The sequence below is a fragment of the Macrobrachium rosenbergii genome, chromosome 59 (genome assembly GCF_040412425.1).
Source record: "Macrobrachium rosenbergii isolate ZJJX-2024 chromosome 59, ASM4041242v1, whole genome shotgun sequence".
NCBI classification, from domain to species: Eukaryota; Metazoa; Arthropoda; class Malacostraca; order Decapoda; family Palaemonidae; genus Macrobrachium; species Macrobrachium rosenbergii.
This window is the reverse complement of record NC_089799.1, coordinates 38,278,522-38,302,200: the sequence shown is the minus strand read 5'-3', so window position 1 is coordinate 38,302,200 and position 23,679 is coordinate 38,278,522. Positions and strand designations below refer to the sequence as shown.

At 35.9% G+C, this 23,679-nt stretch overlaps 2 protein-coding genes across 15 annotated transcripts in view; one reads left to right on the top strand and one right to left on the bottom strand.

Annotated features, from left to right (window-relative positions):
* Window positions 1-627: 627 nt before the first annotated feature.
* LOC136837561 (uncharacterized) lies at window positions 628-11,441 on the top strand. Its single transcript, XM_067102427.1, has 2 exons — window positions 628-695; window positions 9,606-11,441. Exon 2 carries the CDS (start codon window positions 9,611-9,613, stop codon window positions 11,363-11,365), a length of 1,755 nt encoding a protein of 584 aa, XP_066958528.1. The 5' UTR covers window positions 628-695; window positions 9,606-9,610; the 3' UTR covers window positions 11,366-11,441.
* A 6,943-nt stretch (window positions 11,442-18,384) lies between these two features.
* The window catches only part of Art7 (arginine methyltransferase 7), a 59,383-nt gene continuing 54,088 nt past the window's right edge, over window positions 18,385-23,679 (bottom strand). For 10 of the 14 annotated variants that reach the window (XM_067102417.1, XM_067102418.1, XM_067102425.1 and 7 more), the window contains 3 exons: window positions 22,350-22,577; window positions 21,076-21,351; window positions 18,385-19,001 (listed from right to left, as the gene is read on the bottom strand). In XM_067102417.1, the coding sequence (XP_066958518.1) occupies window positions 18,852-19,001; window positions 21,076-21,351; window positions 22,350-22,577 (654 nt within the window). In that variant the 3' untranslated portion in view covers window positions 18,385-18,851. The remainder of the gene's footprint in view (window positions 19,002-21,075; window positions 21,352-22,349; window positions 22,578-23,679) is intronic. The other 4 variants (XM_067102422.1, XM_067102424.1, XM_067102423.1 and 1 more) reach the window with 1 other exon arrangement.

The window sequence follows — 23,679 nt, the reverse complement described above, 5'->3', positions numbered from 1 at the left end:
CCTCAGTTAAACACAGTCACCTTCGACAACTGTGTGCCTTACGTTAGCTGTTGCCATTTCGTTTTTGGTTTGTTACTTTTGTCATTTCGTCCTTCCTTCCTCTCTTGATGGTTAATTCTGCTACACTTAGTTTTAATTTTATTATTAATAATGTATTATTTCTTATACTTTTATTGAAACGCCTTTAGTGTTAATTTTACAGTTGTTCTCTTGTCTTTTGAGCTTGAAAATGAGTACGTCTGAAGGCCCACCTTGAAACGTCCCCTGTAAATAAATACATAATGTATACACAAACACACACACACATATATACATATATATATATATATATATATATATATATATATATATATATATATATATATATATATATATATATATATATATATATATATAACACGCATGTGTCATGAACTTTCGTATGCTTGTATTGCTGCAATAAAAGAAAACACGATTCATTTTACTACACGAACAAGGAGAGAGGGGGCCATCTTTCACATTCCAAATGCGAAGAAAGACAAGGATTATGGAAATAATTAAATGTGCTGAGAGCTGCAGCAATCAGGCCACCTAGTCCTGTTACCATGGCAACGGAAGGACGCGATAGGACCGGTGGGGTGGAGAGCCAGATTGAACGGAAGAGAGTGAGAAGAGCGAGGGAGGCCAAGCTGTTGATTTAAGCATTAGTGTGAGAGGTAAGTACATCGCGTTGAGTGCGGACTAACGAGCAGGGTACACTGACGTCAATCATCAAGTGTCAGAGCTAGCTCATTTGCGTAATTGCGTAAACTGGTAACACGGTTCAGACATAACAACGCATTTCAGCGATGTTTTCTGACCCGGGAAACTTACTTGGGCAGCGCAAAGACGAGACGTTCTCATTCCGCAGATCGTAAAAGGGAAAAAGAAGCAAGAAAAGCATAAGTAGCTTTCTTGATGCATCCCGAAACTCGAAGATTGTCTGTTTCTATCGACCAGTTCTTACAAGTTTTGACGCAGTTAGCGTTTCATAGTGAAGCAGCTTGAACTTAGTTTTTTGTTAACAGAATCAATACCGAAAGCACCACACATGTAACAAATATACCGATAAATCATATAAAATCTACATTACTGTTCGATTTATCGTTAGTGTTTCAGATTGGAATTGCCAACAACACCGCTTATTCACGCGCGTGTTTGCATGCAAATCAAATTACGAAACCTCTGAAATTTTAGCAATTGAGCATTAAAGAATCGGTTCTTGGAAAATACATTCCATCATCTATTACAAATATGGAAAAAATGTAAAAATTTACGCTATATTCTCAGACATTCAAGTATTTACAACAGTAGATAATTAAAATTTAAATATTCATTGCATACATACATCCCAAATTACCATCTGTGTCCTCACCTGTTTATTCATGCATCTACAAATATCCCGAAGACAGTGACCCACCCAGGACGCAGCTGTTCCTCTGATCAGCAAAAGTAAATCATGTGAAGTCTGATTGGTATTTGGATGAGTGACAGACATGGAGGTCAGCAAGTGGTTAGCGTCATGCTTGATGCGTTTCGTTGTTCCCAGTTCATCCCAAGACTAGGGACGTGCCATCTTTCTTCTTTACCTTTGAGAAAGTCTCTAATTGTGTGCAGGCACGGGGTGTGGTGTAAGCATGTGGACTCTTGAATTGAATTTATGCTTAGAAAGGGCTTTGTTGTTTTGCGCCTTCCTGTGTACACACACACACACACACAAACTCATATATATATGTATGTAAATATATATATATATATATATATATATATATATATATATATATATATATATATATATATATATATATATATATATATATATATATATATACATAGGAAAATGACAATACAGAAAATGACAGGCAGTAACACCAAACGCTTTCACGTGTTGTTTATTTACGCATCGTGAATAAACAACACGAAAGCATTACATTACATTACATTATATACAATATATATATATATATATATATATATATATATATATATATATATATATATATATATATGTATGTATGTATATATATATATATATATATATATATATATATATATATATATATATATATATATATATATATATATATATATATATATATATATATATATATATTGTAGTCCCATATTAAGGCCGACTTAATCTAATAACAAGAGCAATAACTCCTTTCAATAAATGTAAAGAATCAATTACTGGGGTCTATTATGTCATTAAGAAAACTTCTTTTAAGAGGTTTTCTTGGTAACATATATCACCTGTGCGCTTAAAACGACAGGATATTTAAAATGTATATTTTAAATACATCCTCTGTAACTATGTTGCTGAAATTACTGATTTGTTGTGAGTTCGCAGAGAGCAACTGAGTTATACATTTGCCGAGAAAGGTTCAGCTACAGTATATTTCATCATATATCAGCGCCCCCTAAAAAAAGGAATAACGCATGGCCAGAGAGAGAGGGAGAGAAACTTGCAGAATTCTTTGTAACCAGACCACGAAAATTACGTAAAATTAATGTTGGCTCAAGTAGCACCCGAGTAGTAGGCACAAGAGTCTAACGTATGACTGCTCTACATTGATCTAAACTACGGAAAATCGGTCGAAGTCATGTCACCCTCTAACCTCTGGTACAAATGAATGCAGAGCCCTTGAATGAGCTTTTAAGTCACGCCAGCGAACATCTGATACACAGGACTCTTGTAGCAATGTTCCCAAGGCTTCATTTGATCACAAAAACACAGGGCTTACTGTGACAACACTGATGCTCATGGTTCAGTTCTGACTCCACCAGTGTAACATGGATCTTCATCTTGTCATAAATAGAAATGGAATTTGGTCTCCACAACCACAGACTGCCTGTTAAATAATTTTGCGAATCTAAAATATCAGCGGATAATGGTCACAAAGGCTTGTCCCTTGCTGACTGAATGGTTCAGTCTCTGTAAACAATTCACCACTACATTTGGTCATTGTTTTGAATTATCATTGCTTCAAGCTTACTGTGATATTAGCTGGCCACCAACTTATACTTTTTTCCCCCCAAATACCAGACTGTAACTTATATCTTTTTACATTAACTGTTCGTGCTGTAAACATTACATAATTTTCTTTATTCATAGCAATCCACTTTTTTCTAATCTTCGACCAGCCAGAGTTTCATTTTTCGTTTGCTCTGTTTATCACATAAATCACTGATTACAACTCTTTGGAGAGTACATGACTTAATCTTAAAAACATTTTCAGATAGTAAGTAAAATAAAATCTTTTTTTTTTGTACTGTAGAGTATTGCTTTAGGATAAAAATCCTCCCTTCTCCAATAACTTTTGCTAACCTCTTATAAATTGTTCTACTGCATGCGGTGTTCTGTTCAGAATAACTCTGGTAATAAAAATGCTAAGCCAGTCTCTACAACTCTTTTCTTAGACATTTAAGAACAAATAAGTCAGCAAAACTAGTGCCTGAAACTTACCAGCTTTTAGCCTTTTTGTTGTCTTAAATTTCTTTGTTTCATTGCACCAACAAATTTATTAACTTCAGATCAAATACAAATGCTTTACATGTCAAGATATTCTTACTCTTATAAGCAGACATAAGACTAACTCCACGCCCATTACTAATTTTACAATGCTATGACCAAAATCTTTGAATACTTCTGTTCTTCATTGCACATCATGACAATGCAGTATCTAGATCAGAAGAAATACCATATACATACACTTGGAAAGGAATATGTGAGGCTACATAATATGTAACCGTTTTCATCAGTTCGTATTTCTCTCTCTCTTACTTCCCCTGTATTAGACGAAAAAACAACACAAGTTTGCAATGAGTATTAAGTGATTTAGGGGCTTGTCCTCCTAGCCAAATGTATACTATTCTGCACCCATACAATTACAGGTGACAGATACATTTAAATCGCTAATATCTAAACAACGTTAAGTGGGCAACTTCAAGGCCTAGATGATTGATAAGGTGCTTTATTTTAATGTTTATCTTTCTAAACTGATGAAATAAAGACTTGCTGGTGTGCCTTTTTTCCATAGGACAATGGAACATAGTTCTACGTACGTTTTTAAATGCAGAAATGGTAATGAATTAAATATCCACACAATCGTTCTGCAATGTAAAGCAATTTCACGATTCTGAAAAATGCGCGAGTAAATGCAATACATGCTTTCATTTAAATATCGCAAAAAATACTGGAACAAATGAAACAAATGACAACACTTCTGAATATCGGAGAGTTAAATCAATAGTAAAAAAAGTTACCTTCCGTTCACTACAACATAATACAATGTAATCAAGAGTACATCATGTCAAAGAAAATGGAAAATAAACGTTAGCAGCCTGTAAATGGTACTACAAAAAACAAAATGACGAACTTGCTACTAAAATAAGGACATAAGAAATACTAGGCTATAACATCCCAAAAAGCTAAACATATTTGGGGTATGTTACACTAACGCAGATAAAGTGCTAACCAAAGTATGTGAATAAAAATATAAACCTACATGTGGAAATATTGCACATTATTTTTTTGGATAAAGGTAAGTCAACATTAATCCAACATCAATGTATGCCTGGGGTATCCAAAGTTAATAACACAGAGTATGCTAATTTAGTAAATTGTAAAACATTAATCAGTAAGTTGTAACGATAACGACCCACTCAGTGAACTGCATTGCTTGATAGACCAAAATTGATTAACGGTAGTCAAATACACTGTGCATGTGAGATCTACAGGTAAAAGTTGTCGCATTCCCTGAGCACACAAATGGTCAGTAAAGAGAAAGTTCTATAATTCAAAACAGTACTTCAGTAACTGTTAATGGTAAAAACTAACAAAATAAAACCCAACACTTTGGCATGAGAAACGGGCCTATTCAGAGTAAAATGGAACAAAGAGACCATAAGATGTTCTAGAATTACTCGGTCAGAGGTTGAGGTGCAAACACCCCCAGTGGGGAATAATGCGTAGGTGTGTACTTCGACCTCAGAAAGACCCTTTATGACACCAGTCATAAAACAGAGCACTAAAACTTGGTGAATAATGTAAACTAAAACTTGGTGAATAATGTAAGAATGGCTTGCCAAAGTGACATGGCTTTGCCAATATCAAACTTATCTTAAACTGAATTCAGTCATAAAACAGAGCACTAAAACTTGGTGAATAATGTAAACTAAAACTTGGTGAATAATGTAAGTGACATGGCTTTGCCAGCCATTCTGCAATATCAAACTTATCTTAAACTGAATTTCTCATTTCCTTACAGTTTCGAGTGTTTGTAGTATATACGGAAAAATGTACACTGTTTAACAGCACAAGTGATAATAAGAATATATGAGTGTTTTATAACCAAGGCACATAAGTGCTCCACGCCTAGGAAGGACACAAAGTTCGCTCGCTCATCCTTTGAAGGTATCATGAGTCATACTAGGAAAAAAGTTGAATTTGTTGCCAAGAGTCCAAGGGACCTCTCTCTCTTTTCTTTTCCCCTTTTGGAAATATTCATTCATTTGAAATATACTTAATACAGTTCCTGATATATATATATATATATATATATATATATATATATATATATATATATATATATATATATATATATATATATATATATATATATATATATATATATATATATATATATATATATATATATATATATATATATATATATATATATATATATATATATATATATATATATATATATATAAATATATAAATTATATATATATATATATATACTATATATATATATATATATATATATATATATATATATATATATATATATATATATATATATATATATATATATATATATATATATATATATATATATATATATATAATGTAGATAGAGAGATATAATGAACATGCCACCAAGAAGACTGGAACTTGTATTCTTATTTGCTCCAATGATTCAGGAATCCATAATTGTCATCAGGGCTATGGTAAAATTACTTTGTAATCTGAAAAACTTACTTAAACATATATATTGATAAAATACTTAATTACACGATATAAAAGTCGTTCCCACCCCCAACAGTTCTTCACCCTTTCCGCCTGATCCGTAACTACGCAACCCCCCCTCTAAATTTTTGTTTGTTGCTAAACAACCAGCTCACATGGTTTTTATTTCCATTATAGTTCACCTAATTTTTTCTGGTTACTGTAAATCTTATTGTAATGCGTTAATTTTGTACAAAAACCGTTGAAATCATCTTTTGTATTTAATTTTACTGTATCGTATTTAAATGTATCATTAATGTTTATGGACTCTACAATTCTGTCCGCATAATGTAATAAAACAACAGAATGCAAAGATAATATTACGAGCTGCTCTATGAGCAAGAGCCTGTGCTGGCATAATGCCAGCTTAACCAAAACTAACAACAGATAATGTATTACACTTTGAAGAGGTCACGACAAGTGACGGAACAGCTGTTGTGTTGTGTTCCCAGTAAACGCAACGAAAAACTAATCTTCGCATCTTTATCCATCAACTACATTTGGAAGAACGTAGAAGATTTAGAAAGTATTGCGAAACTAATAGAAAGTTGATCAACAACAAAAAGTCATAAAATTTAACGAAATTGTATATATATATATATATATATATATATATATATATATATATATATATATATATATATATATATATATATATATATATATATATATATATACACATACAGATGATGTTGGTATTCTCCACTAGTTCCTGAGTCGTCGGTTTTTGGTTGTGATGATCGACGTAGTGTTGGCAGGTGGCTCCATTATTACCAGGATTAACAGTATATTAACCCTGATTATTACAATGGGCCTGTAGACGTCTTTTTAATGTTGTAGAAGTGTGCCCAACGTACGTTTTTTTGGAGGACTGGCACATCCTGTCTCAGTAAATAAAGCGGTAAACGACGTTGGCACGGTTTTCTTTGTTCGGGTTCTGCTTGTTCCTCATCACGAGGGAAGCAATCAAATTAGGCTTGCAACAGGTGCGAACTTGAACCCGTTCGAAGGGTGCTTTGGGCGTTATCCCTCTGCTTATTATGATGTTGATCGCCTTCTTCTCTTCTAATCTTTCGCTATATTCAGTCCGATGATAAATTATGATTTTTATCATCGTCACCTGTTGTTCTGGTTTCACTGTTGTATTCAATTCTCCTTCTTATTACATCTTGCATGAGTTTATCCTGAAATCTGTTGTTGGTCAGGAGTTGCTGGACTCGCTCGATCTCCAGGTGAGTCTCCCGCCACTTGGAGCAGTGGGTTATAGCTCTCTTGATGGAGGCATCAACCACCAACTAATTGTAGGCTAATGGTCACTCTTTAACAGCTCAAGTGTTCCATTCCAGCATTAATGCTTTTCTTCGCTTTGGATCTTAAAACTTACTTGGGTTCATATCTATCTGAAATAATTTTTTTCAGCTTTAGGGTATTTTTTTCATTTTTTCCTTTCATAACACTAAACGCAAGGCCATTGTTCTCATTACTTACTTCATATACTTGTCTTTCTATGTTGAAAAAGGTGGTTTTCCTTTCTCCTTTTAGCAGGTATGGCTTTGATCAATGATATGAAAAACTGTGTTCCTCTTAATCTTTGGCAATAATGCAACTCTGGATATAAAGCCAGCAGGTGGAAACTAAGGAGGTGGGGTGGTTAGGAAGCTATCACCACTGGAGTGAACAGGGGAAAATTGGAGGAGAGAGAAGGAGAGGGAGAAGGGTGAAGAGTTGGAGTGAAGTACAGGCTGAGATTAAAAATATGGGGCACACTTCTACTAAGTTTCCGACAAAAATATAATTTTTTTTTAACTGGCACAAGCGTTCTTACAGCCAATGAAAATATCTTTTAGGGCTCCAACAATATATTGCATTCTTGCCCAAGTTTTTATTGTTTTATTTATATTTCTATAATTTTCTGCTAAACTCTTTAATAAGATCTCTTTCACAAACTTTTTTAATTCCATTTAAACAAAAATCTTTCCCAGAGTTTTGTTTAGATTTCAATTTTTTGGGGCATTCAATGGATTGAAAAATATTCTTGGCAGATACTGGAAAATATGAATTTATAAGAAGATTTAAACAGCAGTACAGAACCTGACAGTATGAGGAAACAACTATTAACACTTTTTGGACTCTACAAAACTTTGGAACAGGGTTAAAGCTGAATAGATGAAAGATTTCAACATAAGAAAAAGACGGTACCACAAAAATATTTACAGGTAGAGCTGAATGCGAAAAGATTTAGTGGAAGCAACCAATATAGAAAGAAACCCTGAACTGGCCACAGAACTCGGGAAATGGTTGCTAAAACGGCGATCAGTATAAAAACAAAGAGTAAGCAACCAAGAAGGATGAGATTGACTAGAATGTTGATATGGGTGTATAGTCCTAAGATTATGTGAAATGAAGAATAGCTAAAATCCGTGAATACTTGACCTCTCCCTCTAAAAATGCTTATAACTGGCTATTTAAATAGTTCAAAAACCAGACCATCCTCTAAAAACATTTATAAATGCTTATTTTAATCATTCAAACACCAAATGTATACCTTAAACTATCATCCTACACAGAATATACCTTAAACTATCATCTAAAACACTTTAATATCATTTCAAAGTCTTATTACAACATTACTCTTAACAATATATGGCTTACAGCTAAGTGTGAAAACTATTTAAGTTACCCCTATTTTCAAGTACATCCATTTTCTCTCATACCTTAACCTATCATCCTACACAGAATATAACTTAAACCATTACCTAAACCTAAACCTTTTAATATTACTTCAAAGTCATCTTAAAACATTACCCTTAAAAATATATGGCTTACAGCTAAGTGTGAAGACTATCCGTGTGACCGCTATTTTTAAGTACATTCATTTCTCTCATACAGTTTTGAAGCAGTCCTATTTTCTTTGTACAGTACATGGGGAGACCCTGGGAAGTTAATCACTGTATAGAGAAGTACCTTAATATTTAATATGCATTGAGAAAAGAACACATTTTATTGATAGTTTGCTGTGCTTACATTGATATTAATGTTTGAAAATTAGTAAATAATTTTTTATCATAAAAAACATTTAGTCACGAAAATAACATGAAAATACAGTAGTTAGTGAATATTTCTTGACGAAAAAACCTGTAAATCACCTAATTTTTCGCAAATAATTCAGTGATAAGTTCCACAAAAAATCGGCGGATAGGTAAAGCTACGAATCTTGAACCTCAAATAGGCAGGGGTCGACTGTACTCATATTTGAATTTAATGAAAGTCTGACAAATTCGTTATTCTCAAGGAATCCTTAGATTGTGTTCTGATTAAGTTCCTATGGGATGTATACATGGATTACCAAATATTTTTGTAATTTTGGCTTCCATTCTGGTACATAATAATATTATTTTCTTTAATACAACGACATTTCATCCGAAAATCAAGCGCCATAGTAAACAGAACAATTTGGTGTAAACCTGATATTTAAAAAGCCAAACATTTCAGTAACAGTCTTTGAGATATCAGAAAAAAAAATTTAATTGTAGCATGCTTTAACTTGTTTTATTCTCTTGCTATCTTGCAGAAACAATGCCTCCACTGAAGCCAGTGCCATCGCTGAAATCAATATGCATGGAGGCATTTGCTTCAACACTAGCATATGCATTTGTGAAAGCTGCAGGAGGAGGTTTAACTGGTCCTGCAAAACGTATAGTAAACCGTTCCAAGAAGCAGAGCAGCAGCAAGAAAGCTTCCAGACTAGCAATTGCAGAAAGTCTTCTGACAAGCAATCCTCTCAGCCAGATCACTAAACTCCAAGAATATATAAATAAAGGTATGCCAAAAGGAAAGCAATGGATTATGTTCCACCCTGTAATACTGCTTGTGACTGAAATGGTTACAATGTTGAAGAAAGGACATGAATCTCAAAAAGAAAATTACAAATTTGGTTCAGCAGTTCAAAAATTAGGTGTCGCTCTTGGATATGCTATGGATACACTATTTTCAGCCGAGCTTAAGAGACTAGATATGACTTCGGTGGTGCATCACTGTATGAAGTGGGTGTCGACATGTAGACTAAACAACCAAAATCCAAAAGATCTGAGCAGTATCGATGCTAGTGTGGTAGAGAACATGTTTGTAGCACTCTTTGCTTCAAGTGCTCACAAGCTAGAGTGTTTAACTCACATCAGGTGGCCTCATCTTGTCTGTGGGGAGCTCATCAAAATATTAGGAAGGCATTGTCATAACCTTCGGCATTTAGAATTAGCATGCGAGTGTGATGAGACAGTTGCCATGAACGATGTCAAAGAGGACCCAGAATATGCCAGAAAAGAAAGAGAGTTGGTTAATGCTCTTGCAGCACTTTATGACAGAGCACCTGGAGATTTTACTGGCACTAAGCCTCCTGGTTGCTACAAACTTCAGACACTTGTCCTACCTAGATTAGACGATGAAGATGGTCTCTTAGCCAAACACATAATGGGTGCTTTATGTTCACTGAAACAACTGGAGTCCATTACCGGAGCGCCAATGTTGGTTTCATTACATATGCTCAAAAATGAGAAAAAATCACCTTCAGCCCTTAAACTTAAGCATTTAAGTGACATAGATAATTATAACAGGAGGCCAATGCCTGACATGTCGTATCTAAAAAAAATTCTCCCTTCTTTGAATAGCCTAGAAATTATAGTTTCACAAGCAATTACAATAGAGATAACGAATGCCTTCCTCGATATCAGAGCACTTAAAATTCAACAACCAGATTTCCATAACAACATTAGAAGTTTTAAATACTTAGATACCTTAGATATACATCTAGACTTCCAAATAAGTTGGCCAATTCTCTTTGCAATTACCCGCGGTCGAATCCAAATCCGAGATTTAACCCTGCGTCACTCAACATTCCAAGTTGGGCAAGAACACCATGAGGGGTTTTCTTTGAAGCTCCCATCTCTAAAGTCTTTTACTTTGATAAAGGCAAGTTTCATTGAATACACAGCCTTTCGTTCACTAGTCAAAGGAGCTCCTAATTTAGTAAACGTGTCCATTACATTAACAGATGACAGAAACTATGTTGTCGATGAATTTCGAGATGAGCTTATTGTGAGTTTAGCACCTTTGATGCCCAATCTGGAGAGTTTCACAGCAGAGTCTCTTTATAAATATAACCTCTGCAGTCACCTTAACTGTTTGCTTTCGCTTGACTCCGCAAATGTCCTCATTGAATGCTGTCCTCGCCTTAAACTGCTTGGCCATTTCGATAGTTGGGATGTGACAGATGAAGAAATAAATCATTTAAATGACCAAATAACGATAAACAACTGGGACCTGCAAATAGTTTAGCTGCACTGAAACACTGCAATATGTGTAACATACTCTTGAATAACAAACAGTTGGAACCAGACAATAGCGAGAAAAATATGACCCCAGTTTTAGTGGTAGAAAAGTATGGAAATGTTGCAAGTTTGAGGGAGCTAAAAACTATCGAAACCAGACAACAGTGAGAAAAAATATGTTCCCGCCTTCAGTAATATAAATGTAGCCAATCTTCAAGTATTTAAGAAAATAACAATATATTAGGTTACCAAAAAGAAAGGTAAATGACATGATTAAAATTCATGGAAATGGGACTCTAGAACTTTCAAGGGATTGTTTCTTGTCTGGTGGCCATTAAAGGAGATTAGAAATTGCAGCTAACTATATGTGATTACTACACTGCACTCTGAAAGTAACTTTTCCTCCTAAAATACTAATGATACATAGATACTCTTACCAAAAAACAGTCACCCACCATATATTCCTAAACTCTTTTCAGGTATAAATGCATACATTCAATCAAAGTATTGCTAGACAATTTGAAATGATTGCTCTGTTAAGGTATCAAAAGTTATACGTTGGTAAAACAGAGCACTGGATAATAAGAGACTGCAAATGCTTGTTCTGGAAAATTTGGCTCTAATCAATGGACATTGGTCGCAAATTTAACGAACCTGGTAAACATCTGATATTAAAAATTCTAAAAAAAAATAACTTGTCTGAGCTATTTCATTACATCTGGATGCTTGATCTTTGGCCTAATTCCATACTCATTCACTTGTTTACTCAGGTTAATAAAGTTTAATACGTTAACTAATTTTTTTCGGCAAATTCAACAATTTACCTTTATTTTTCCAAGTGAGAAGGTGGAAATCTGAGAAAATTCTTAAAATGTTGCTTGATCTTTTTTAAATGTGATGCTTGTCATCCTAGCCTCTTCTTCTGGAAATTAAAATGGGAACTGAATTTTACAGTAGTTCTTGTTGCATGGAAGGTGCCTGTTAATGACGCTCTCCAGAATCAAGAAAAAGGCATCATAACCTCATATATGGATGTAGCTCCTGTTAATTACCGTCAGTAAAATGTGGGACCGGGTAAAAATCATTTTGTTCTTTGTTGCCAATTGATCAATTGCTTACCTGATAAGAAATTCGTTTCTGAATTCTCCACAACAAGTGCATACTGAATGAGAGCTTATTATAGAAAAATGATAAGTATAGTGTTTAACCTTTCATTTTATATGAGTAACTTACAAAATAACTACACAGCTATTAGTTTCACTTAACTGCAGCAGTTCTAAATTTGAAATTCGCAGTAAGGTGCTATTGTTTTAATGTAGGTAACTAGACCCCACCCACTACCGAGGAAGAATAGGTACAACAGTGCTGAAGAGCCCAATTCATTTCTGCCAGTCAACAACTGTACACGGTTGGTTGAGCAGCTCTGATTTAAATTTCACTGGATGGTTGTATCCTTCACCTTTGCTATTTATTAGTTAGCTAGTTGATTATTCAGACTTGTGACTTATTGTGACTTTGTATGTCAGATTCTAGTGTGTTCAGTATTAGGTATTGCAGCAAAGGCTGTAATACTAGACTTACTTCTGCTAAGTATGATCGCACACTCTGTGTTGTCATTGTAGAGGGCAAATTTGCTCATTTGAACTTAAATGTGACGAATGCAAAGACTGAGATCAGGGTAAATGGAAAGTTTTGGAAGCACATCTAGATAGACTCCAAAGAGACAGACAGAGAAAGGCGGCTGCTAGAACCGAGGCTAAAGGTTTAGCTAGTCAGGTTTCTACTCTGAAATCGGATATTGCTTCTCAACCTGTACCTTCTACACCTCTACCTGTGTTCTCCCCGATCACCAGCCCTCAGACTTTTCCTCGAACTCTGTTACCTGGCTTGCATTTTCTGAACCCGATGCCATCGCCAACCTAGACAGGTAAGCGTAATTAGTGTTGGTGCAAGTGCAGTGCAAGTTGAGGAGGTGACTACTCGTCCCACCGATGCTCCTAGGAAAAGGCCAATGTTAGACTCCCCCAAACCTGGGAGGAAGCAAACCGCAAGTCCAAGGGAGGTCAGTGGGGTTTGCCCACGGGTAGTTACCCCCTCAACCAAGCCTGTTGATCGAACCCAGGACTCGACAGAACGGCACTGGAAAGGCGCTCGTACAGATGTGCATGCTCTGTCATCCAGTGATTCGAACACCAGTGCGGATAGGGGGCGTAAATGATTTTCAAAAGTGTCAAGGCCATTGAAAAGGCATGCTCCTTCCGTTGACCGCGCTTCCCCGCTCCCACGTAAGATTCCCAAGGAACAAGAGCACAGAAAGGTTACAAGCATTACACCAATGCTAGCTACCTTTCTAATTCAAATTCATCTCCTTTATTGAGTGTTTTTGGTTGGAAAATGTCCATGCTTCCCACCTGTCAATGTGGGATTCAGCTATGTAGTTGCTTGGTAACTTACATATATAAAATGACATTTTTATGATAAAATAAAGTTTTATATATACTTACCAAGTAACTAAATGATCAAAGCCCTCCCATCTCCCCTCTCATGAACGTATGGCACAAACGAATTAGGCTCTTTAGCACTGTTGTACCTATTCTTCCCAGGTAGTGGGCGGCGTCTAGTTACCTACATTCAAGCAATAGTGCGTTACTGCGAATTTCAAATTTAGAACTGCCGCGGTTAAGTGAAACTAATAGCTATGTAGTTACTTGGTAAGTATATATAAAACTCTATCATAAAAATGTCATTTTTATTCAGCCAGTATGACTAACTATGATATTTTCCAAAGAATCCATCTTGTTGATTTAGAAAATAAAGATGAATGTTAGAGTTCAACACCACTTGTATGAAGGAAAAAAATTAAATATTAAGAAACAGCGTGTATCTTTTTTCCTCAAACGTATACTTCGAGTTTATTATTTATGGATTTGTAATGCAGCCCTAGTGTGTCTTTATTTCATAAGTTATTTGAGGTGTTGCATAGATGGAAAAGCATTTCTTTAATTTCACCACTTTTTCTTTCAGATATATGCAGTATTACTATCAGTATTTCAGTGCATTTTTCTCAGGTAATTAGAGGAACACTTCAATGTGTATACTATACAAAATTTAAGGCATCATTAGACATTAATGGAACTAAACAAATTTTGCAACTACAGACAAAGCTGTTAATCCTTAAAGAGGAATAATTTGGCTGGGCTGGGGACAATTTTCATCTTATTGACTAACTAACAGATTACTTTGGCTTTCAATCAAAATCACATTACAGACAGATTCACCGCAAGTTTTAGTAGAGGCAACACAGAAAATGTTCAAAAATGAAGTGGAGACATTGCAAACTTAAGAAACAGAACAACAAAGTCATAGTCTAAACACCTGCAAAACTCCTCAAACTTGATACACAGTACTTTTCGTAGAGGACCTCCCATATGTACCCTGAGCAATAAATATCTTAAGAACATTTTCTGACCTAAATTGACTTCTGTTTGTTGTAGAGTCAAGTCCACACCATGCCTCTTGCTCCCTTTCAAAACTTACCACACTTATGGCATCCCTTACACAAGATCCCACGCCTGAACTAAACCAGCCACCCAACCTTGACTTGAACTGGGAATAGCAATCCCACGGGATCAAACAGGCATTGCACAAGGGTTAAAACCTTATGTTGAGCCAATTGTCATTTTTATCATTGTCTCCTGGTTTGAGGTATAACCTATCAAACACAAAATTCCACAATAACAATAATTAATTTTTAAAATTGATTTGTATTTTTCTTAAGTATACAAACCCAAGAATTTATTTAGGGGTATCCTTCACCGACAGCTGGTTTGGTCACTGAAGTATTTTAACAAGGTAGTTAACTATGACAGGTATCCTTAGGCTACAGCGATAAAAGTTTTATTTGTTCCTACAGGAATACAAACCTCTCAAGCTATTTAGAGCTGACATCTTTGGTGGGAGGATTTACTCAAGACTACCTAACACTATTCCAAAACTTAGAAACATGTGAGGTTGTGAATCTCTGCCATGACCAACAGTCTGTGCTTGAAGCTAAACACTGAAGGGATAGTCAAATACCAACCCAAAATTGCAGATTCTTGGTCAAGTATGATACCCTTGCAAGTTTCAGGGGATTCCTCTCTTTTTGATTTAGAGAAGAACTCAGTTTTGGCAGTTACAGTACCATCATCCATGGATGGATGAGTGCTTACACCTACCCCTCAGCCCCTTGTTAAAGAGAAGAGAGAACACATCATCAGATCCAAGCCATTGGACATGTGCTTGGTTGTTAGCTCACCTGAATTTGCTAGACCAGCATGAACACCAGTTGGGCTGTGAACACCTAGGAAGGATGCACAGGAATAGAGGAGACCCAGCATCCAAAATCTTCACCAACCTAAGCCCAACCATGAACCTTAAGCAGGGTGCAATAGGAGATTTGGAAATCTATACAAAGGTTGAGCAACCACCAAAGGGACAGGGAAAGAGTCCAGAGTCCTTTAGGTGTTTTCTTGTAGAAAAAGAAAGAAGACTCGGAGAGCATCTTACCTTCATTACATAACACCAAAATTCTGCTGGATTGAGATCAGGTAACATTCAAAACTTTGCTTGGTCGAAATTATCAGAATCTCCATCCATTCCCTTACTAAAAAACTAGAGGGTATGAATTGCCAAGGAAGTTACATCAGGCAGGAAGTTCTAACAGTTTTATGACCACCCCAGGAAAGCAACTAGGTGAAACCATCCTACTACCACTACAAATAGGGAATGAGAAAGAGGTAGTCTTAGTCATGGGAAGATTGACTGAAAGGATCATGACAGAATCTCCAGTCCCAAAGTTGAGCTAACATTGCCAAGATGAACTCTAGATGACAGCCCTTGCAGAATCCAAATATTGAAAGATGAGATACCTCTTTTCTTCCTGAGGATGAATGGAGCAAAATTACCTAAAGGCTAAAGTGGGGTCATGTGAAATAGCACTGACTCTTGTTGAAGAATGCCCAGCTGGATGGGTGAAGTTGTCATAAAGGAGCCTTTGCCATGCAGAGTGGTGGAAGAAGGAAAAGCTGTAACTTTCTTTCATAACAAAGAAACCCATTACTCATAACTACCAGGAGGTAACTGAGTTCCCAGAATCCTTTGGCAAGGCATGGGGAGCAAGGCTGTCATGAAACAAGGAGAAATAAGAGTAAGTGCTTCCCATGGGCAGTGTCAAAGTTTGAATTATATGATGGATTTTTATAGTAATTAAACACCTTTTATATAAAGCCACTGGCCATCGCTATTCTAGAATCTTATTACACATATACTGTAGTGTGAAAAAATTGGTGGCTGTGATGTGATAGTCTGAGTGGCAATGCAATATTTGGATGTGATTTTGCAGTGTTAAGGTTAAAGGAGCTGGCAAGAAAGATGAGTTTACAAGGCAGAGAAGTGAAAGATTGCTTCAAATAACAGCAAGACCTAGCTTGTGCCGAGTGACAGAGAAAGAGAAGCAGCAAGCAAAGAAGCTGAAAGACAGAGAGCTTACGAAGAGGCAGCAAGAGAAGAGGATGGAATACAGAGGGAAGAAGCTGAAAGACTGCATGCCCATGAACTTCAAGTGTTAAGACGAAAGGCAGAAGTTGGTAGGAGAACTTTAGAAAGACAGGTACACAGCACTAACACCCCTGTAGTTATTGCCAAGCCGTTACCTACATTTTATGAGAAGCACAGTGATGTGGACACTTTCATCAAAAGATCTGAGAGGTTTGTAGAGAGCCAAAGTTGGCACAGGTAAGCAAAGGGCAGGCTGTCCTATGGTAGTGGAAGAACAATAGGTGGGGATCTCTATCCTGATTTATGAAGATGTCAAAATAGCCCAATTGGAAGACTATGCTAAAGATGGAAAGCTGAAGCTGGCAGATGAAGTTGAACTACTAGTTGGTTAGGAGCATGCAGATCTGGGAGAAGAGGAAGAAGCCCCATAATTTACCAGATGATGAAGGTTAAATAGACAAGGAGAAAGTAAAAGTGCAAAGCGAAACATGTTTTACAAGTGCAGTTGTGCAAAGAAGTTTGGTAACTGATGAGCTAATGAAACTGGTCTGTGTGCTCACTAAAAGGAGTATCCGTAGATATCCAGTTGCATAGATTTTGTAATCACTTCTTTCTATATGGGAGAATTACAAGCTATGTGCCTAGATAAAACATTGATGACCTCATTCTTGCAAATACTCAAAGCATTAAGGACCCTGAACAAGGGGTTACAGCTACAGCTGATATGACTAAGAAAACTGTAAGAAAAGGCAACCAAAAGGATGAACCATAGAAAAATAATGTATGGATGGATCTGGAAAATGCTAGTACCCTGACAGCAGCAGTTGTGACCAGACCTCAAGTACAGCAAGAGAAATGCAGCATCAAGCTATCAGCAGTAGCCTCTAGCATCCTGCTTGTAGGCGCAGAGCAGCCAAAAGAAGCCTAGAGAAGGATCCATGGCTAGTCAAGCAGTGGGCAAGAGCAACGAATGACAGAATACAGGACTAAGAGTGAAGGAACTTGTAAAAGTTATTATATGTCTTCCAAAGCAAGATGGCGGGAGAAGTGCAGCAAATATTAGTGCCAGATGTATGTCATAACCAAGTGGTAGTGACCATGAGTCCATTATTGGTGGTCACCTTGGGGCTAAGAAGACTGTTGACTGTACAATTAGCATTTCCACTGGCCAGGAATGGTTGTGGATGTCACCAGCACTTGACAGAACATTGCACCAAAGAGTTGTATCAGCAAAATACCCCAAGGAAGATGCCATAAATGGAGGAGCCATGCAAGAGAGTAGCAGTGGACCTAACTGGACAGAGGGACAAGAGACACAGCTTAACTGTGATAGACTTTGCAGTGGCACTTCATAAAATAGGAACTGAATATGTAACAACTACATAAAGTGTTCAAAGGGTAGTATTCCTCAAAGAAATTCTCAACAACCAAGATACCTAGTCTACTTCTGAAATGACAGCAAACAAAGGAACTAAAAATACCCCAAAGTTATCAAAATAACAAATGTATTTCACAGTAAGCTTCAGCACCTGAAAACTGTAAACATGCTATACAGTAACTTCATAAAATACATAAGTTAACTTCACAAAAAACATTAATTGACAAAGAATAAAAATAATAATGTACAGTACACTGTTTTCTGAATAAGTAAATTAAGATATCTAATAAGCTATGCCTAGCTCCACTGGAGAAGTATGGCACTACACAGTCTCCAAATGCAGTCATATTAAATATTACAGCTACCATGAAAAGGTAGAATAATTCTACTGTAAGTTCAATAACATTGATAGGCACACCTTGCTAGGCCCCAAAATGCGTATACTGATATGAGCATATTGCTTAAGTATTAATGGAACTGCTATTTGCCTTATGCTTCAAATCAACAGTATAACAAAATAAATTTTAAAATCTTGTATCATCTTTGGCTAATGCAAATATCTACAGTATCAACAGTACTACATTTTGATTTGAAAATCAAATTTAACAGTACCATCACTAGGCTGAAATGTAGTTGAGTAAAAGAGCTGGCTTGAAATTGAATTCTTTGTATTTACAGGTTCTCTTAAGAGATAGATGCCTTGACGTGTGTAGACATCCCACCTAATCTGTAAAATAAGATTAATTATCACTGCAATTTTACTAAAACCTTTAAAGTGACATGGCCTAAAACAAACAAATACATTTCACTTCCCAAAAATATAACAAGACCTTTAAATAATGGTAAGCAATGTCATATTTCTCTCGTCTACATTCTAAAAGTACTTATAGTTTAATAAAAGCATATTTTTTTACGGAAGAACCACAAATAACTCTTGCATTTCATCATGAATATTTATGGTACCATGAAGGCAAAACCAGTTACAAAATAAGAAAAAAATTTAGTGAAAGCTTCCAGCTGTTTTACTTTGCACACATTCTAAATCAGGTTTCATGTTCACCATCATCGTTACAGTACTCTCGCAGAAATCTTACCTTTAATAGCAATAAGGATTTCATTACAAAGTAAAAGATAAGAGGGAGATAGGGGAAGAACTCAACTTTGAAAAGAGAGAGAAGAGAGAGAGAGAGAGAGAGAGAGAGAGAGAGAGAGAGAGAGAGAGAGAGAGAGAGAGAGAGAGAGAGAGAGAGAGAGAGAGAGAGAGAGAGAGATATATATATATATATATCTGCATGGAAAAAAATGTGACAAAATCAGTGGAGAGGCAATGTGGTGTTCAGGAATTATTACATATTGAGAATAATCAAAAGCTTCTATAGCAGAAGCAAAGCACTGGTTAAAATATGCAGAAGGGAAGTGACAGGTCTGATATAAAAAAGGGATAAGGCAAGGGTGAGATGTCTCCTTGAATGTTTAATAGTTTTACAGATGGTCTGATATGAGAAATCTGGTGTAAAGTTGTGAGTTAAAAAATTTTAGTCACAAACAGAGTTTGCAAGAGTAGATGTTTATAGGATATCCAGTATTATAGAAAATTTTATAATAAAATTTATTTTTTACATACTTACCTCTCTATTATGATAGCTGTAATTCCTGCATCAGGCATGAGGATGATAGTGTGACAACAAAACAATTAATAAGATCGTTTAGTTTGAAATGTCCATTGACCCATACCTTTTGGGCGATTCATTTACCATTCAATTTGTCCTTATCCACATGAGTGGGGAGGTTGGGGGGGATGCATAACAGAGAGGTAAGTATTTAAAAATAATAAATTTCATCATAAAAAATTTCTTATTCTGAAATGAACCATACCTCTATGACAGCTGATTTTCACACTGAAAGAAGGCCAGAAAAAGATGTGTTGGCAAATAATTAACCCCCACAGAAACAACAAAATTCCACCAAGAATAAGCCACTTCTTACCAAATGATTAAAATCCACCTGCTGGTACTGTTGCCATGAGAGGACTAATTCATTACACTGCAAGAACCTCTGAAAGATGCTGAAGGCTCCTTGTAAGGGATACCACTCTCACTTTGACAAAAGTGGGACAAAATGCTTTGTGCCCAGGCCAGCAGAGCAAAGATGGTAAATAAATGAAGGTTCTCACCTATCTCAAAACAGGCACCTTCATACTCTACAAAAAATTTCCTATGTAAACAGGAAAGGCCAAAGTACAGATACCCTAATCGCTCAGGATATGAGTTCCCTGTCGTAACGAGCAGTGAAAGTGCTCTCCATGACTGTACAGATGTTTGAATCACCCAAAAGAGATGGGTCAATAAATGGTTGAAACTGAGCGATCCTATTAATTTCATAGTTTTCAAACTCCATCATCCTCCTGCCTGATGCAGGTGTTATAGCTATCATAATAGGAAAGTAGGATTCATTTAAAAAATTAAGACTAGAAAATTTCAAAATCTATGAAAGACTAGGGGCTGTGAAGAAGTTTGCAGACACAAGAAAAGACACCCAACTACCTGTAATGTGCTAATCTATTGCGAGTAATGAAACGAATCTTCTTTCTCTGTGGAATATGTCTGGGGATATTCAAGTGATGTGAAAAAAACTACAAAAAAGTTGTGGGTCAAGTTATAAAAATTAGTTTAAACTTTTATATAGAAACATGAGAAATTACAAGAAAAAAAGGAGATTTAGTATTGGTGAATACACATGAAAATAAATGATTATGCCAGAAAATGTTAAAAATCAGTTCAAAGGAGAACATTGTTACTCACATTCTCATGAAGGACTACAGGTTCAACAGGACCAGTTGTTAAAGTGTCCTCAGGATCAATCGTTAGGTGCCAATCGACCCACAATGCTAATCCATTAATGATACCAGCATCCGGCAAAGCAACTGATCCAGTTGAACTGACAGGATTTTCTGGAATACCTGTGTTGAGATCAAGTTTCAGCAACCGCACAGGTTGTCCTCTGGCTTTGGCAGGGTATTCCCACAGTGGTTGTGGTTCAACTTTGTCATCTGCTTCTTCGCACGCTTTTTCAATGAGCTAAAAAGAAATAAAACTTTTAAATATCTGTCATACGGCAATTTCTGCTTTTGATTGATAACAAATTTTTTAGAACATTCAACATCTGCACCGAGATATCTTATGTTTTTTAATAATTTATTAGATCTATTGGTCTCCTTTAATTATCAGTTACATCGTTATGGCTATGTAGATGTGGTTCATTTTGCAACTGCAACAAAAGTATAAAGTACAGTTTAGTTTATAGAAGAAACATGGAATTACAGTTAATTGTGGGACTTCTTGAATGCTCCACTGAAGGCTATACTATGGATCCTCTGCTAACTATTGGGGTTTGTTACTTAGGACATAATCTGACAGTACCTAATTCCTACAAGCCTATCTTTAGTTGAGAGGTGGCTTGGGTTTGTTCCTCACCTCTGGTGCTCATTAACATGTGAGTGAATTACCCCAAACTAGCAAGTCACCAAATCATGAATATATATTCTCACATCTGTATCAATCATTACAAACAAGTAAATCCGATACATCATTAATTTAGGCATGAACACTTTTAAATTTAATAAAGCCCAACAATCTGTTCCAGGGACAGATAGCGAACTGAGACAAAAAGTTGCTTCCCCACATTAACGTTGAAGTGTGCATGTGCAGGCAGTTTGACCAGAGTCTCACTGATTGCGATGAGATATTTACACAGGCTGCCTGCGCAGTGAGAAAAGCACAGGTCGACTGTGCAGGCATAACTGCGCAGGTATAACTGAACATTAGTGGCGGCCTTAATGCTGAATGTGGGCGGGTAAAAACCAAAGATGAGGATGGACTACTGAAATGTTGGGATAATAAATGAACTTCAGAAAGCTGCTTTATAATTTACCTGCTGAAATGGAAAAACTTAACCACTAAGTTAAGAGGGTGTGATATAAGCTCAATGGCAGAGAAAGTGTCATTCTTTACGATGAAAAAATAAACCATACATTATCGGCAATACAATAAAAAATGGTAATAAACATTATACTTACTTTGTCGAATATATTCATGTTAAAGCCATTAACATGATGAAGTGGTGCTCTAATCTTCCAAAGGTCCCTAAATTGTACAGGCAACCCCCAAATGGAAACAGATGACGGTAGAATGGTAGCTCCATCAGCCATTAAGTGTAAACAACTATTCCGCATATACCAGCAATACAATGAATGCCAAGGCAATAACGTTGTAGTGAAAAATGGCTCACTGAACACCACTGTTACCTACAATAAAAAAAAGTTGGATAACAAAAAATAAACATAATTTTTTGATGTTTCATTTGCCACCAGCGTGAAAAGGTTACAGAAAACATGTTATGTTGTGGAGGATATCAAACGTTATGTAAAACGCAGAGGAGAATATCAAAACGTTTAGACCTTACACCATACTTATACCTACAACCACTATGAAAAATGTACATACAGTCCATCTCTGACAGCAAATACTGATTTACTGTATATTCTTGACCATATGTCCAGACACCTACAGTGGGCAACAATATGTAAAAATATTTTGAGCTTTCGAATAAAATTAAAGCACTGCCTTAAAAGCAAATGGGTCAATACAGTCACCACCCTACTTACTACGAGTTACATTCTGGACAGTTGTTTGTATCTTGAATTATTCGTACGTTGGCTTTTAATATGTGGTGCATAATTTTTTTTGACGTTTATATTAAAGAGTTAACGCGGAAGTCATAGCTTTGACTATTTTCACTGCATTTCTAAATCAGGCAGTATTATAAAGAATTCACTTTGGATGCTAGAAAGGTAAAAAGAAGAAAATAAAATTTAGATTCATGCAACATTCAAAATTTAGTATTTTTTCCATGCTCTGACAGTTATAAATTTGGAGCAAACTTTGCAGGAGCAGCATCTGACACTGGGAGTTCATGAAGTAAACAAAGCACATAGCCATCTATTGACAAAAATACATAATAAATGTTTCCTATGGGAAGAGGGAAAATAGAAAATGGGAATTCATCATAGAACGAGTTAAATCAGGAAGACAGAAATAAGTAGGAATATTTTATGAGTATGAACAAGTATTCTCGTGAGTGCAAGAATAATGGTAGTTAATCACGAGAATACTCGGGATAATCAGGGAAGGAGTTGAAGGAACAGGTTCTTCTTCATTGTGCTCTTCTGTTCTTCACAAAAATTCTTACTAGAGAATAGGTGCACAGAGCAAAATTTGAACTTGTGGCCCTGTCAGTTTGTATCTACAAATATTCATAACTTGACTGCTCGTAAGTAGGGTGGTGACTGTATGAGAAAACGACAGCCTTGATAAATAAAAAAAAAATAAATTTTGTGAATGTGCCTT

Coding starts and splice junctions, on each gene's coding strand:
- LOC136837561 (XM_067102427.1), top strand. CDS start 9,611: ATGCCTCCACTGAAGCCAGTGCCATCGCTGAAATCAATATGCATGGAG.